This window comes from Agelaius tricolor, unplaced genomic scaffold, assembly GCF_023055355.1.
Source record: "Agelaius tricolor isolate 1412-34295 unplaced genomic scaffold, bAgeTri1.0.p SCAF_3, whole genome shotgun sequence".
Lineage (NCBI taxonomy): Eukaryota > Metazoa > Chordata > Aves > Passeriformes > Icteridae > Agelaius > Agelaius tricolor.
Window position 1 is genome coordinate 57,894,278 of NW_027269263.1, and position 12,088 is coordinate 57,906,365.

The window sequence follows — 12,088 nt, forward strand, 5'->3', positions numbered from 1 at the left end:
TTCCTGTGTATGTTTTTCTGTAGGAGGAAAAATAAAGATGATGCTCAGAGAGTTGAGAATATAAATATGTAGAATTTGTGTTGGAATTGCAGTTCATTGAGCTGGGACCTGTAAAATGGCCTTAATGCCAGCCTGGATATCTCACCTCTAACCTCTATCTAACCTCTTTGAGCTATGTTCAGTGAAAAACTAAACAGAGGCAAGGTGAGAATACAAGGAATGGTGGAGTTAACATTTCTATATGATGCAGGAACTTTGCAGCTAGGAGGTCTCTGATGGTGCCACTTGAAATACATGGGAACATTTCCAAATAGCCTCTAGATGTGTCCAGCTCTGCAGCAGCAAAGCATATGGATGTGTCTGTGTTCAAAAAAATCTTATTTATCGACACAGACTGGAAATGAACTCCAACTGGAAACACACTGGTTAGATTACCTGGATCTGCATGCACAAGACTGATAACTTAAGCCCAGTTTAGTTCTGCTGGGGGCAGAAATTCTGTGAGCATCACACTGGAGGAGCTGCTTGAAGCTGAAAGGCTGTAAGAACATCTCTGGATATTGCTCCCTTTCTATCGCCTATCTGTCTGCTTCAATGTGTGGGACTGTTCTTGCAATTGCAGCAAATGTTCTGCACTGTGCAAAGTCAGCAGCAGGCAGAGCTGGATGCATCTGGACACTGCTGAGTTTGCTGTGATGATAGCAATCAATGGGAAAATAGAAAAAACAAGCTTTTCTTTTCCTTTGCTTTCCAGGTATCATATCTGGGCCTTGACTCTATATTACAAATTGGATGCATCTGAACAATCTGTGTGGTTGGATCTGATTCTCGGAACAAAATTGCTGGAAATTGAGAGCAAAGAGCTTTGTGTAAATTCAGCATAACCACAGGGTTTAATAAATGACTATTGCCTATCAGCACATTTCAAAATATGTTCAATTTTACATTTATTTCTTTAAGAGGCTGCATATAAATATTGTTTGAGATCAGCACCTAAATTCCACCTTCATTTTCTTAATATTTTTGCAAGCCAAGTGCCATAAAAATGAGGAAAATTACAGGTTAAACTCAGAAGTTCAAGATTTTCTACCTGAAAAATCATATTCAGAAGATAAATTTTTGTCATGAGAAAAAATGGAAATATAGCAGACCTATGCACTAGCAGCAGTAAAACATGCAAAACTCATTATTTAGGATATTCAAATACATTTGTAGAATGCATAGCTGCTGTGATGTCTTAGATAATCAGTTATGAAAGAAAAGTTGAATACTCTAGAAACTATTAAGTGAGCTAGCATGTAAGAAGAAGCCGGAAAATACTCTCTAAACAGTTGTGAGAAACAAAATGTATTAGAAAGATAATATACATGCAGAGTTTACAAACCGTGTCTTTAGGGTGGCCCAATAAGTAGAAATATGGGGACCCATGCTTGTCACTTTTCATGCACATGGAGAGACTGGAAGGTACCATTCCTAAAGGAAGGGGAGGAACAGCCTAGGACCAATCATTAGAATTAACAGAACCAGTGACATACAGACATTTTTACTATTGTTAGAGCAGAGAATTCTTAGTAAGTTTAGAACAACTGAGAGAAAAGCTTATTTGTAACAGGAAAGAAGTATTTCTGTAAAGCTAAGACAAATAGGCATGCTGTAAGTCTAAATATTAGTGGATTATTGAAACTACTGTACATATATATTCAGGGCATAGATTCACCTGGTCTATGGATATGGAGTACATCTTGAGGTGCTTCCTGAAGGAGTCATAACAAATCAAAAGCAAAGGGTTTAATGCATTTAAGAACGATGCCAATTTACTTGTAAGAAAAATCCTTGTATTGGTATCAACTCTGACATTTTTTGGGTTTTTTTGCTGGAATGGTGCTGAAACAGGAGATGAGACTTTCTTCAAAATTTCTTCAAAAATGACTTATTGCTAAATAACTTGTGGGTTTTATCTCTTAACCAGCAATTTGCAAATACTGACACTTAAATCTTCCTCCCTTAAACAGCCCAAACTGAATCTAAACTCTAGTTCTGTAAAACCACCGTGTGTAATTAACCCATGGGGTGAGCAGTGTACACAATTTGGCAATGTGTGAAGAAACAGAGATTCCAAAAATACACAATGCACCCCCAGGACATGTCTTCTAAGAAAGCCAAACAAAGCAGGGGAAGAGAGAGAAAGGCACCATCACTGTGCAGATCCATAAAGCACCAACAATCACCACACAATGCAGATTCCTTGTTCTCCAAACCTCAGTGATTCCAGTTCCCACAGCTCTGTGTATCTGTTAGTGTCACATCACAGTGTGACCTGGAATGCTCAGGGCCAGATCCAGATGTCCAAGATAGGGCAATGGAAAATTTTCCAAAATCTCAGTGTAAATGGGCTGGAGTCTCTAAAATTTATAACTTCCTGCAGGAGCTCTTAAGGAACTGAAACAAAGTGAAACTTAATAGAAACCTTATTTCAAACCTGATTTTGTAGTCCTAGATGTAGGAACAGAAACAAATTAGTTTATTTATTATTAGTTTAGAGGTTCCTTACATGTGAAATTCAGTGTTATGGCTTCCTCTGCTCTACCAGACAGAAAACGACTGTGTCAGGGGCTTGTGCCTTGCTGGAGGGATGGAATCCACCTACAAGTGCTAACCTGCCTCCTTCTCCACCTTTACATTTCATTATAAGACTCATTGCTTTCAGGAACTTCTAGGAACTGACATATTTTAATGTACTGTGAGTAATAAAATCTCCAGTCAGGAAAGGCCAGGAGCAGTAAGCCAGAAAGAAACAAGCTGCCAGGACTGCTGAGACTGAGAGTGAAACACTACTTTCCTAGGAAACTTCCTCCAAAGACACCTAGAGGAAGGAGTAGGTGTTCCACATAAACTGGAGGTTTTTGGGGCTGATCAATCATTAGATGTAACTTGCTTCTTGCAGAACTCACAGCTGGATGGAGGGACTGATTTGTCAGCTTTACTTCCTCTTGAACGTTACCATGTTGGGATTTTGTGAACAGTTTTCCTGCATTTTGCCTTTGAGGATGGTACTTTGTCCCAGTGTTTGGCTGTGCAAAGTACATGTCCTTCTCATGATGTTTCTATAGCTCTGCCTTAGGCCTGAAATACAAAACCATCTGTAATGAGGCTCCCACAGTGTAAACAGGCAGATTTTTAGAGCTGCTGCACACCCAGCAGCTCCTGCTGAAGTCAGTGACCCCTTAGGTAGGTGCACACATGGGAAATTAGGCAGCCATTTCAAGAAATGTCTTGATCCATCACTTTATTCAAATTGTTTTTAATTCTGGTGGGAGAAGTGCTCAGTTCTGCAGTGGTGACTCTGGGTTTCATGTCCTGTGACGTGAATGAAACCTCACACTCTCTGCAGCCAGACTTCCCAGGCATTAAGTGCTTTTTGGGATCAGTATTCCCAGCAGTACTTCTAGTCTTTCTTGCACATTAATAGGATTTCTTGCTATGACTTGGTTCTCTGGAGCACTCAGACTATTTCCTATGACACATGGTGCTGATGCTCTTCGGGTTAGGATGAGCTGTGATAATTCAGCTCCCATGGAAGCACGGCTCCTCTGGCTATCCTTATCCTCAGCAAACATGTTCTGAGATGCTGGCTGATAAAACACCTGTTTTCAACACTTCTTTTGTTGCACCCTGCTGTGAAATCAGCTGTAGTTTTGGAGCATTAATCATATCTGAGCTCCTTGGCTTACATTCTGTGCCTGCTACAAGGGGATTGAGGCCTCTGAAATGGGCTGGGATCTCTGGCATTTGTTTTCAAGCAAAATCAGCAGCTGGAATGGAGGTAAATGATGCATTCACAGCACACTTTACTTCTTACCCTAGGTTTGAAGAGTGCTTCAGCTCAGCCAGAATTTTTCAAGATTGGAAATGGACAGATTTCCAGGCAGTATAAACTGACATAACTCATTCAGATTTACACCCTCTCAGCAGCTCACTCTTTGTTTCTTCACTAAGTGCTTTCTTCTTTTCAGTACACATCCTTTTCTTTCACAAATCACTTTCTTATCATTGATGAATTTTTCTTAAAACTGCTTTTACAGATGTCAATCACAGGATCATTCAAACACTGACATTTCTTGCACATAAGTACATACCAGCATATTTTGTACTAACAGAAACATTGCACTGGAGTTTAAAACACAAGGAAAATCAAGAAATTGAAGGCTGAAGACAATAATGTGACAGTCTTGGCTGGCTGGTTTAGGTAGCTCTAGATAAGTTTTCTCCTTTTTAGTGCTGTGAATCAGTGTTGCTGCTGTTGGAAAGCACAGCCTTACTAAACCTGGCTTGGGAAGTCCCTGATCATTTTGCCTGTCAGGGATTTGAGAGAGAATATCCAGGAGAGGACCCTGGTACACTTGTGTTATTATATTTATCCCTAGGCTTCTGCTGCATGCCACCATTGCAGTCCCAATACCAGGTCTGTCCTCAGGACTTGAATTTTTATACTCAACCAAGTTTTATTTCCCACAATGCTCTCCACATCTGGACCCTGATGAGTATAAGAAATAGTTCTGACATGTAATTGCTTAAAAAACCCCTGATTATTTCAGTATAGAGAGCTCCAATTAGTCTTGTTACATCTCAGCTGTGAAATTCTGGTTGAAGAAAGAGGGAGTTACTAAATATTGACTGTCTGCTGTCCTCAGGACCCCTTTCTCCTAAAGCCTACTGTCATCATCTTCTCTGCATTCCGTTTTACATTTGGAAAAGATGTTTCTGGGGGTCTCTGACAGATGTTCTTTGCATCATGATGACTTAACCTTGAGATCTGGCCTGCTTGAGACGTGGCCTCCCATTTTAATTGGTTCTGCTTGTTAATTTCTGTTTTTAACTTGCTAGGCAGACTGCTGTTGGAATTTAGGTTCGCCTTCTGTTTGTTCTTAGACTACTTCTCACACCTTTGGGAAATGACCTAGGGAGGACTTTAATTATCTCAGTTAATTCCAACAAGCATCTTCTTATTTTGCTTCCATTTCCCCTCCAGACTGGATACAATTCACAGATTAAGAACTGCAGATGTGCAGATGTTTTCCTTTGCTGTGATGCTTTCTGCAGGTTGTTTGTACACCATGAAGTAACTCCTGAACACTTTCACTCCTTTTTCAGTGCAGTAGGAAAAATGGCCTTTCAAGCTCAGCTACTTAGTTCTCCTCCTGTGTAAAGCTGTAAGCTGGAGATGCACTTTGAAAAATGGTCTGACTTAAAAGCACTTCTTTGATGAATTTTCTTTGTAGCAACTTTTATTTCTCAGTAATCTGCTTTTTTAAACAACTAATGCTAAGTATTCCAAATGCCTTCCCAAATGGCAAGCTTGGCTTGAAACAACACTGTGAAGTCACCTTGTTGCTTTCTTGTAGCACTAAAAGCTGTGTCTCAATTTCTAGTGGTTTATATGCATTTTCCACTCATCATCTTCTGTGGAAGACTTGTGCACATTTTGGAAGATTTGTTTTTCTGAATCAATGATACAATGAAGATTTTTCATGTTTGTGTGTTTTTTGTTTGTTTTTTAAAATTATTTTTTACTGGAATAATGTACGATTTTATAAGATTATATAAATAAGAGAAATTTATTTTGGATTTAAGTGCCATTTGGAACTGGGACTTAGGAAATCCAGATTTGGAATGGGTCTGAACTGCAACTGATTCTTTGCTCATTGTAGCCTCCAGGGCCTGCCTTAGATGAAATTGCTTTCTGAGGAAGCAGAGGACTGCTGGTATATGGTTCTGCTGTTTGAGAAGGATTACTGCCACTGCATCAGGCCTGGCCATTTCTTTGTTCTTTCATTAAAAATGATGCACCTCTCCCATAAAACAGTTTTGCAGGTGACCTGAATTTCTGTTTGAGGTCTCTCTGAAAAGATTGCACACTAGTTAAAGTTGATATTAAATGTCTTAGTGTGATTTTATCAGAGCCCCTGAAAGCCATTTTGGCTTTGTTTCTACTCACCAAAAGTATAAATCACTAACTTTATTATCAGATAGGTGGGCTATGGCCCATCTTTTCTGCCTTTATTCAGAAGCTCTTGAAAGTTGTAAAAAATGCAGCACACACTGTCCTGAGTATTGGTTTAGCCATAGAATTAGCTCTTGTTTAGAGAAGAAAATAGTGCAATTACCTTGTGTATTGACAGCTGGGAAAGAATTGACTTTCAGTGCAGCTGACTTTAACAGAGGTATTGAATTTATGTTGGCAACAAAGGCTCACCTGAACCTATAGTTAAGCCTAAGTATTTGAATTTTTATGTGACTGTAATTTCTGATTCTAATGGGGAGGCATTCTGGAACTTTAAAAGGAAAAGTAAAAAAGTTTAATAGAGTCTTAGACCTCACAGCATAAAGAAGTTAAGGACTTTTCATTAAAAAGTAGCCCTTTCCCTGAGAGATTTAAGGCCCAGAGATGCACATCATAGAACTTATGTAAATATATGAAATTGTTACACCATACTATACAGTAAGCCCTGATTTCAGTTTTTTTAAAAAACTCTTCATCTTTGAAATTACCTTTGGATAATTTCTTTTTAATTTTTGTCATTTCAGTTATGAAATAAGGTTTCTATATTGTCTAAACGACTCATACTTTTTGAAATATTTAAAAAGTCCCAGGAATCTCTCTGAAACAAAATATAAGAAGAATGGATCCTGTTTTCTCACCACAATGAGCAAAATATCATGTTCTAAATTCATAACTGACTTCTAATTGATCATCCATGCATTTTGTCAGAGAGAATACAATGGGTGAAGTTGTCAAAGAAAGGAGTACATTCTTGACAACGCTTAGAGTCCCAACCTGAGCCACTCAATTGCATGGCAACAAGATCATCTGCTGTGACTCAAAATGTGCAGAGAAGTACCAATAAGGAAGAAATTCCAATAAAGGAAGAAAAGGAGAGTTTATGGGCAAATCAGCTACTCCCAGCACGCTCAGAGATGTCCCCTAGGAGGTTTGTAGTGCTTCCTCCAATGCACATCTTAGACGCCACTGCCTGTGTTGGGAGGGCAGCAGATGACAGCGATGTACACACATGTGAGTAAGTCCACCCCATCACAGGTAAGCATTTAAGGCAATACTTAATGTGCTCCAGGAAATTGCAATATATAAATATCTGCTATTTAATTCAAAAGCATTATAGTTAATTTATATGGAGTCATGCACATATAACATATAAAGATGAAAACCCACCATATTCTGGGACCTGGCCTGTTCCACGTTTCAACAGCAGTCGCACTCTCCTGCCACCAGACTTGATTAGCTCTATTGCTCTGGCATGTGTCATGTCCCTTGTGCTTTCTCCATTGATTTCAATTATTTGATCTCCTACCTGTCAGGTAAGAAGAATATTGAGTCAGACAGAATTGCAGTAAAATGAGTGTTTCAGGAAGAGACATATTCAATGGATCACAGGTTACTTGAATGACAGACAGACACATCAAGGAAAATTTGTTCCTGTCTATCTGAGGAATATTACTGGCAGATCAAATAACCTCCAAAGTGGGTTCTGAATATGGTATATCAAATGCTGCTTGTCTTCTGCTGAAATCAGTGTAATGCCTTTGTAAATTGCTCACATCTTCTGCACGTAAGAGGCTTTGTTGAATTGCTTGACGTGGTGGAATCACTGGAACATTATCCCTGCTATTCTGTACATGCACTGTTGGGTGAGCCTGAGAAGAACTTTGCTGCACTTGCTGTTTTCATAGAGAAAAGAGAGGTTCAAAGCACAAATAGAAACTTCCATCATTTCCAAACCTCGGTGGTAGTAAAGTTTCACACCAAATTAAGAGTCGTTACGAAGCATGCTGTTGAACAAAGAAAGGTTAATGCTATGGCACAGGACAAGCAGGTTTGCTGGGGTTCAAAGAGCATGCTTTGAACTATTTACCACAGGAGCTTTTTGCTGGGAGTAAGCACAGCCTGTGGCTGAACTGTCTAGTTAGAGCAGCTGACTCCAGGGTTCTGATTATGGATTTCTGCCACTCATCTCCTGGCCAGATTTCCAGTTAGAGCTGGCTTCATCATTATTTTTCTGCTCTATTTCTACAGCAGTTAAATGTGGCACTGATGTCTGCACATCCCATCCACCCCAACTTGCTTGGCTTTGCCTCCAGCCTGCATGTTTTGGCTTTGGCTGGCTTTCCATGCTGGAAGCCTTCTCCTTCAGCAGGGGAGCAGTTGCTTTCTGCTGTGCCTGGTCAGCACAGCTCAGAGCAGTGTAGGGAGCAGCACTGCACAGCCTGCTGTGCTGTGAGACCCCTTTGTGAGAGCCTGGAGCCAGCACACACAGAGGTGACATGTGAGCCTGCTGTTAGCAGCACCACAGCCTTTGGGATTTGTGTCTTTCAGAAGCCTCCCAGCCCCCTTGGAAGGGCAGCCTGAGTGAAACCCAGGAGCAGGGATGATCTCCTGGGGCTGGTAGAGGTGCAGGTCCAGGTGATGGCAGCCAAGAGCAGGGCAGAAGGGTCTCAGTGATGGGTCAGCACACTCATTTGTCAGCACCAGAGGAGCACATTTGCTCAGCAGGATCTTACCTGCCTCACTGTGCACCTCCAGCTTCCTCACAGCATTTTCACCACACTAAAACAACAATGCCTACACATCCTAGACAAGAGGTTGTGACGGTGTTCGCAGGGGTCTTAGGATGAGGGAAGAGACGAGGATCTGACTCCATGTTTCAGAAGGCTTGATTTATTATTTTATGATATATATTTTATTAAAACTATACTAAAAGAATAGAAGAAAGGATTTCATCAGAATGCTAGCTAAGAATAGAAAAGGAAAGAATGATAACAAAGGTTTGTGTTTCGGAGAGAGAGTCCAAGCCAGCAGACTGTGATTGGCCATTAATTAGAAACAACCACATGAGACCAATCACAGATGCACCTGTTGCATTCCACAGCAGCAGATAACCACTGCTTACATTTTGTTCCTGAGGCCTCTCAGCTTCTCAGGAGAAAAAATCCTAAGGAAAGGATTTTTCATAAAATGTGTCTGTGACAAGAGACGATACAGACTTCAAGGTGGCACACACTTTCTTTCCCTCTTACAAGACTGTCTTAACAAAACCAGCTCTTAGCTGGCCTTGGACGTTGAAATATCTTCTATTTTGTATGTTTTCTTTGCTACAGTTGTATTTCTGTCAGCTCAAAGTGTAATCCCTCAGAGGTTTTCCTTCTTTCCTGAGTTTGAAATATAATATTTACCAAATAAATGTGCACGATATGAAATGTCAATACAACTCCTAGCATCAAAGAAAACTGGAAAGGATGTCAAGAAGTTATCTAGTCCTTATTTTGGCTCAGAGACAGAAAGAATGCTAATAGAAGTGGTATGACAGTGTTTCTCAACAGGAATTCATAGAATTAATACTTTGTCAATAGGAGCTGCATCATCCCAGGATCCTGTGTGCAATCTATGCTGATACTTTGTGTAACTAAATACATTGATCCAAATAAAACCTATTAGCTTTGCTATTACACTTTGTAAATGCTGCAGTATTAACAGTGGGGAGGGGAAAAAAAGAAAGAATTATTTTGTGCAGGATTATTTTTGCAGTACAAATTTCTTTCTTAGCTGATTTTCTCTCTAAAAAAAGATTCATTTGGTTGTATCATGCAGTGCAAAATTTGAAATATTTCTGGCAGCCTTCAGGCCACACTGACACACAACACAGGTGCCCTCTGGATCATGGTGACATCTCCCCCAGGTCTGGCCACACAGGGCTCTCTGCATCCCCCAGACTTTTGGAGAATGCTGTTGGTTCACACACTTGGAGCAAAAAGAGAAAATCTGTATTATCACTCCTGTAACACAGACAGAAGATGGATTTGTAGCATCCCCACAAGGATATCAGTCAGGCCAAATACAGACAAAATTCAATGATTTTGGGAAAACCTGTTTCTAAACCTCATGAAACAATTAAACCCCATAGAAGTCCTGTAAAAGTCAAGTCAGATTTTCAGAATGCTTGAGGACAGTTTGTTTTTTTCTTTTTTTTTTTTGTGTGGAACATTGCCTGGGTAGACCATATTTTGCAGAAGGTATTTAAAATATTCTTGTTAGCATGTCTTGAGAGAAGTGCCAGATTAGATCAAATGAAAGAGGTGTTTTTAACACTCCTTGATGAATAGCTTTTAAAATTAGTACTGAAAGCTGCTTGAGAATGTACAGTCATTCAAATAAAATCCTCTGCACTCTAGAGCAGACAGACAGAAAGATTTTAATACAGTTTAATATGTAAAAAGGTTAAGTTAATGTCACATTTTTCCCTTGCTGTTTGCCTTCCTTCTGTTTTCACTGGTCACTATGCAGGAACTGTCTTGTATTAATGTAACCTTTTCTGTATTTCTGTGAATTCACAATTTTTCTCTCTTTAGGCAGCACGTGGCTCATTTGGTATTTTCTTTCATTATAAAACATTGTAGTTGAATTGATATTTCCTTTTCTTCTGAAATACTGTGTGCAAATAACTTGAGAAAGCTTAAAAAAAGGCTAGGATCTTGGTTATGTGACTGAAGGAGGGGAGAGAAACAGGATGGCAAAAATCAGATGCTCTGAAATCTACACCAGAAAGGGTGAGACCAGAGCTATAATGAATAGTTGCAGGAGCAGTGGGTTAACTGTGTTCCTTGCTTTTGTGTCTTGTGGCTGACTGATGTACAGCTGAATTATTCTGCCTTTGCAGCACAAGCCCAACTCTGATTAGATGAGGAAACAACAAGGAAAAGTTGTCAACACTCTTACCTCGAGAAAAGCTTCAATTAGACTTTGCACTCATATCTGGAAATTCATACAAAAGAGAAAACCTTGGCTGAGGAGCTGTTCCCCATGTGTCAGTAAGGAACAATTCTTGTTTTCCTGCAGTTAAACCTTGATAACTTTCCCTTCCTTTCCCTCCATGATGTAGATTTTCTTATGGCTGATATGGGACAAAACCCTGCTGCATGGGCTCTCTTTGTCCAGGCATTCAAATATGCTTTCTCCCTCAACTTTTCTATTCTTGAATAAATTTTTAGATTTGTGGAGCTATTTCTGACTTTTCTAGATCCAGTGATTTTTAAAGAGGATCTTAGATATACCCACATATTGAAGATACACCAAGGTGAGGCCAGAGGTAATTGGAAACATAAAATCAGTGTCTGTTACATGGGATCCTCATTTCTCTTTTTAGGATCAAAAGATGATTCCTGCAGTTTATACCACACAGCATTTCTCTACACTTCTCTTCTGGATCCTTCCATGTCTGTTCACAGTGCCCAAACTGAAGATATTATGAACGTGGGAGGGTAGGTAGAACAGATCAAAATGAAAACATTCTTTCCACATTTACTAATAATGTTCACAGAAGAAATTCTTTGTCTTTTTGTAACACATCAGATTTGCAACCCATGCTCAGTTTGGATTCTGAGCAGTTATCTCACATTTATCATTGTGCATCTGATTTCTCTGCCCTAAACTGAGCACTGTGCACCTCTGTGACTTTTAAGAGACTGACTGCTTCAGTACAAAATTTTTATTTTGAAACAGTCTGTTTCTCAAAGTCTTTTTAAACTCCCTGTGAATAGTGACATACTGGCATCAGCAAATTTTATTTTATTATTTATCACTAGATCTCCAATTAATAATGGAATATTGAACTGAGTTGGTTTCATCTCAGACACCTCAGAACTACACTTGTAATTACTATTAAGGAGCAAATCATTCAGAGCAGCCCTTGAGAGGAATTATTGTCAGTAACCTCGTTAAAAGAGATTCCACCTAGGGCCTGACCCTTTTCATGTGAATTTCATAGAAGGTAGTGCTGAAAAGTAAGAAAGATTGTACATTCTCCACCCCCTTTTTCCTTTTCCTTATTTAGAAATAAGAATGAAAATCAGACATAAGAAAGGAAAATTAGACTGGTGTGACAAGATTTGCCTTCCACAATTCCCATGCCAGTGAACTTTCTCAACTTTTTGGGAACTTGTCACAAATTATTTCTGAGCAAAAAAATTAAAGGAATTTTAAAATTTGGCTTTAAAAATAGGTATATGTTTTGCTTCCTCT

The 12,088-nt window shown here is 39.5% G+C and overlaps 1 protein-coding gene across 15 annotated transcripts in view; it reads right to left on the minus strand.

Annotated features, from left to right (window-relative positions):
• MAGI2 (membrane associated guanylate kinase, WW and PDZ domain containing 2) overlaps window positions 1-12,088 on the minus strand; it is a 702,131-nt gene that overhangs the window by 16,042 nt on the left and 674,001 nt on the right. For 11 of the 15 annotated variants that reach the window (XM_071424001.1, XM_071424000.1, XM_071423998.1 and 8 more), the window contains one exon: window positions 7,229-7,367. In XM_071424001.1, the coding sequence (XP_071280102.1) occupies window positions 7,229-7,367 (139 nt within the window). Of the gene's footprint in view, window positions 1-1,384; window positions 1,496-1,717; window positions 1,755-7,228; window positions 7,368-12,088 lie in introns of all 15 variants that reach the window. The other 4 variants (XM_071424009.1, XM_071424007.1, XM_071424008.1 and 1 more) reach the window with 3 other exon arrangements.